Below are 4,431 nucleotides of genomic sequence, written 5' to 3' on the forward strand. Positions count from 1 at the left end.
ATTGTGTGAAGATTCTCGATCGATTGTTGCCTTGCCCCTATCAGATTGATCTGTATTTGTTGCCGTAAAGAGTGCCTCCTTGCTTTGTGGAACGTCAATTTCACGCGAGTTTCATTGTATACCTATAACTGGTTCCAACCGAATTGTATAAGTGCTAGGGTAGAGTTGCCTATTTTCGGCCGTCTCCAGTTTCCGGCCACCTTTCGATCGTTATAAGTAGTGATTTCGAAGGGGTTTATTCCAAATTTTCAATCGTATGCTGTTCTAACAAATAAAAAAACAGAATAAGAGCAAAATTTTGGAATAAATCCTATGAAAACCCTAGTTATAACGATTTTCCGAAATGTGGCCGGAAACTGGAGACGGCCGAAAATAGGCAACTCTACCCTACTTATCAATTAGTTTTGTACTAACGTTTTTACGTGACTTATTTTAATATTTAATTAACTTATTTAATTTATTTAATTTTGCTTGATCTCCTTTAGACAATTAAACTAAATTAAATGTTATGACTGTTATTCTCTTGAATAAAAAAAAACCTGTTATAAATTTCAAAAAATAAATGCCATCAATTTATGCAACTGATTAGAAAACATATTCTCAAAATTTATATCCAAAATAAATCTTTTAAATTAACATATAAACGAATTATTGTAAAATGCATCTTAAATTACTTTCTTGCTATTTCATAATTTTCAATAAACCATTTCACCGACTCATTGATTGATTCCTCAAAATTGGAAAACTTAAAATCTGGTTTAAGTTGCCTCAATTTTTTATTGGAAGCAGTTTTCTTGTATTGACCATCAGCCTTAATCGTATCACAGACAATTTTTCCCTAAAAAAGGATTCAAACAAATTAATAATGTTACAAAATAAGGGACTTTTTGTCAAACCTTGAAATTAAATGCTCTTGCAATTGCCTCAGCAACTTGTGCGATTGTAACTTCATCCGATTCATCAACTAAAAAAAGGGAACAATTAAGAACTAAGTAGAAATTTATTAATATTATGTAAGTACCAGATAAAATGATTGGATCAACTTGATCATACTCCTCAAGCACCCAAAGCATCAACTTTGCCAGATCTATCGAGTAGATAAACTGCCTTAAAGGCTTTCCACTTCCAAACACACTGAAAACCTTCTCCTCTTCCTTCGTGTCTTTATCTTCATTTATCAATTGATGCATTCTATAAATCATTCCCGGAATGACATGGCTAACTTCTGGCTTATAATTGTCATTTGGTCCAAAGATATTACATGGAATCACCGAAGTGAATATCGAACCATTCTTTTCAAAATACGCTCGATTTTGCACATCAATCAAACGTTTGGCATAGGAATAGCCAAAGTTCGAGTTATGCGGAGGTCCATTGTGGACCATTGTCTCGTCAATTGGATATGTTGTCTTGTCGGGGAAAATGCATGTCGACAAACATGAGACAACCTTGACACAGCCGTGTTCGAAGGCAGTTTGTAAGACATTGTCATTTATTTGAAGGTTTTTTCTCTATTAAGGAAAATTTAATTTATTTCCCTAAAAAATTATTTGAGTGAGAAAGTTTTTACCAAAAAATCAAGATTATTATTCATATTGTGGAATAGTCCACCGACCATTGCAGCCAAATGAATGACATGAGTTGGTTTTACTTTATCAAATAGAGCTTTTGTGTCTGATAGGATTCTGAAAAAACATAAAAAACATACATAATTGGTAGATTCTTTTTTTAATTTAAATTGATTGCCAACGTGAGATCTCCATCTTTGGAACCGGCAAAGTACCAAATATCTTGGTTTGCATTCTTCTCTTTGATTATTGTTTCTAGGGCTTTGCCGACAAGACCAGTTCCACCGGTAACGAGAACTGTTTTGCTCATATTTAAGGACTTATTTGAAAAAATAAAAATTAGTAAAACTTTTGCAAATTATTGTACAATTCGCTAAAAATTAGAAAGTTTTAAATATTTTTTGAAAGAAAAATAGATTATAGTTCATGGATGACGTTTATTTTATTTTTGACAGTTGACAGATGACATCTGACTTAAACTTAAAGGTTAACACACATGTTAATTTAAAATAAGTCTTAAGTATTAAACAGAATGAAGCGGCCGGATAGAGCGTAGATAAAAACCTAGAAGGTTGTTGAAGCGAATCGAAAATTTTCAGACAAAAATTGCACAACGAAATCTTATAGCCCAATTCTACTACAGTGCAAATGTGATAATTTCGCAAATTAGATCAGTTCAAATTTCAAAATAAATTTTTTTTTTCTATACGAACTGATATTTGAAATGAGATAATTTTCGAAATTAGATCATTCCCAACTAACATTTCAAGATGGTTAGGGCCAGTTGTACAAAAACTTAATCGCTGGTTCAGCAACTTTTATCTTCTGAATTCGGTGGTGAGGTTTAGCACTGTTGCAAGGTCCAAACATGTAAAAATAGTCAAATCCATGCTTGAACCGAAGTTGACCCGCAGCTAATCCGCCGAAATCGGTGGGTTAAATTCCTGATCCGAGGAAGAACCACGTTTGTACAACTGGGGCTTAAGGTATTACAGAAGCTACATTCCAGCTACTTTTTAACTTTAGTAAGGTTGTTGGGCATGGGGAAAGGAGAACGTTATACAAGTTTGACCCTTTATAAGAATGTACTTATAAGGTCTAGAAGAAGCTTAAACGAAGCTTTACCGAAGCTCTTCCGTACCTTTGAGATTTCAAAGACAGCTTCGGAAGAGCTTTAACGAATTTGATTAAAATTTAGGTATTTGAAATAAAAAAATATTTTTTGTACCGTTATTAACTGACCGCCATCAACTTAGCAGCACTTAGTGGGGATTTTCAAATTTTTTTATGCAAATAATTAGGTGAGAATTAGGTGAAATTTAGTGAATCAATTTTACAATTTGGTGAATCATAGTTTAAAAGTTATTAACAAATTACGTAAGGCGTAAAGTTAGCAGCACTTGGTCATGAAATTCAAAAAAAATTTCTCCATAATTCAGTGTCAATTTAGTGAATCGAATTTGATCAGTTTCATAATTTGGTGAATCATAGTTTATTAAATAATAACTAAAATAGAAAAATTAACAAACGTGACGTAACGTAAAAAAAGCATTTGTTAATCATGGACACAAACCTCACGAATGAGAATGGCAGAGTTCAACACACCAAAACTGAACCTAAATTCAGATTTTTTCACATTGAACGCACTTAATATAAATGTATACTATGACAATGCGTTCAGGTGACGTTTTTCATTTACAAGATACACTTTGATTTGAAAATTTCCAATGCGAGTTACAACAAAAATGCTATTTTATAATACAAAAAAAGTTTGTTTACATCTTCACTAGCCCGGAACTAAAATTCAGTGGAAGTTACCCACAAGAAAGATTTTGTTTTTTTTTCGAATGAGTCTTGGACACTGATCTGTCTTGGAACATTTTTGAACTTCCGCAGATGATTACTTCAAAAGTATGATTCACCAAATTCTGAAATTTGGAACATTTATTCAGAAAAAGACCACAAGCATTTTGGTACATAATTCATAATTTGATGAATCTTAATTCAAGAGTTACATGCGATTTTGTTTTTTTCGCGTGCGTCTTGGAACATTTTTGAACTTCCGCAGATGATTACTTCAAAAGTATGATTCACCAAATTCTGAAATTTGGAACATTTATTCAGAAAAAGACCACAAGCATTTTGGTACATAATTCATAATTTGATGAATCTTAATTCAAGAGTTACATGCGATTTTGTTTTTTTCGCGTGCGTCTTGGAACATTTTTGAACTTCCGCAGATGATTACTTCAAAAGTATGATTCACCAAATTCTGAAATTTGGAACATTTATTCAGAAAAAGACTACAAGCATTTTGGTACATAATTCATAATTTGGTGAATCTTAATTCAAAAGTTACATGCGATTTTGTCTTGGAACACGATACATGTGTCCAAAGGTATACAAATAGCTGTGTTCCTTTGGCCTTAAGTATCTACTGCTAAGTACTTTTGGTTGTAAACAACTCCATTTCTTCTAAAGAAAAAATAGCCGTTTTTTATTATCACTTAATCCATATAGATCATTAATTAAAATGTATTACAACAACTACATGAGATCTTGCAAGATCGCGATTCGCGATCCTGATGAAAAGCAAGATCACGATTCGTGATCCTGATGAAAAGCAAGATCTCATGTAGTTGTTGTAATACATTTTAATTAATGATCTATATGGATCAAGTGATAATAAAAAACGGCTATTTTTTCTATAGAAGAAATGGAGTTGTTTACAACCAAAAGTACTTAGCAGTAGATACTTAAGGCCAAAGGAACACAGCTATTTGTATACCTTTGGACACATGTATCGTGTTCCAAGACAAAATCGCATGTAACTCTTGAATTAAGATTCATCAAATTATGAATT

General features: G+C 32.4%; 1 protein-coding gene across 1 annotated transcript; it reads right to left on the reverse strand.

The window, feature by feature from the left end:
* Positions 1-572: 572 nt before the first annotated feature.
* LOC129921422 (probable GDP-L-fucose synthase) lies at positions 573-2,016 on the reverse strand. Its single transcript, XM_056003237.1, has 5 exons — positions 1,751-2,016; positions 1,571-1,685; positions 1,022-1,511; positions 897-964; positions 573-838 (listed from the first exon to the last, which is right to left on the reverse strand). Exons 1-5 carry the CDS (start codon positions 1,876-1,878, stop codon positions 671-673), a joined length of 969 nt encoding a protein of 322 aa, XP_055859212.1. The 5' UTR covers positions 1,879-2,016; the 3' UTR covers positions 573-670.
* Between the last annotated feature and the right edge of the window lie 2,415 nt (positions 2,017-4,431).

Source organism: Episyrphus balteatus, chromosome 1 (genome assembly GCF_945859705.1).
Source record: "Episyrphus balteatus chromosome 1, idEpiBalt1.1, whole genome shotgun sequence".
Classification (NCBI taxonomy): Eukaryota; Metazoa; Arthropoda; class Insecta; order Diptera; family Syrphidae; genus Episyrphus; species Episyrphus balteatus.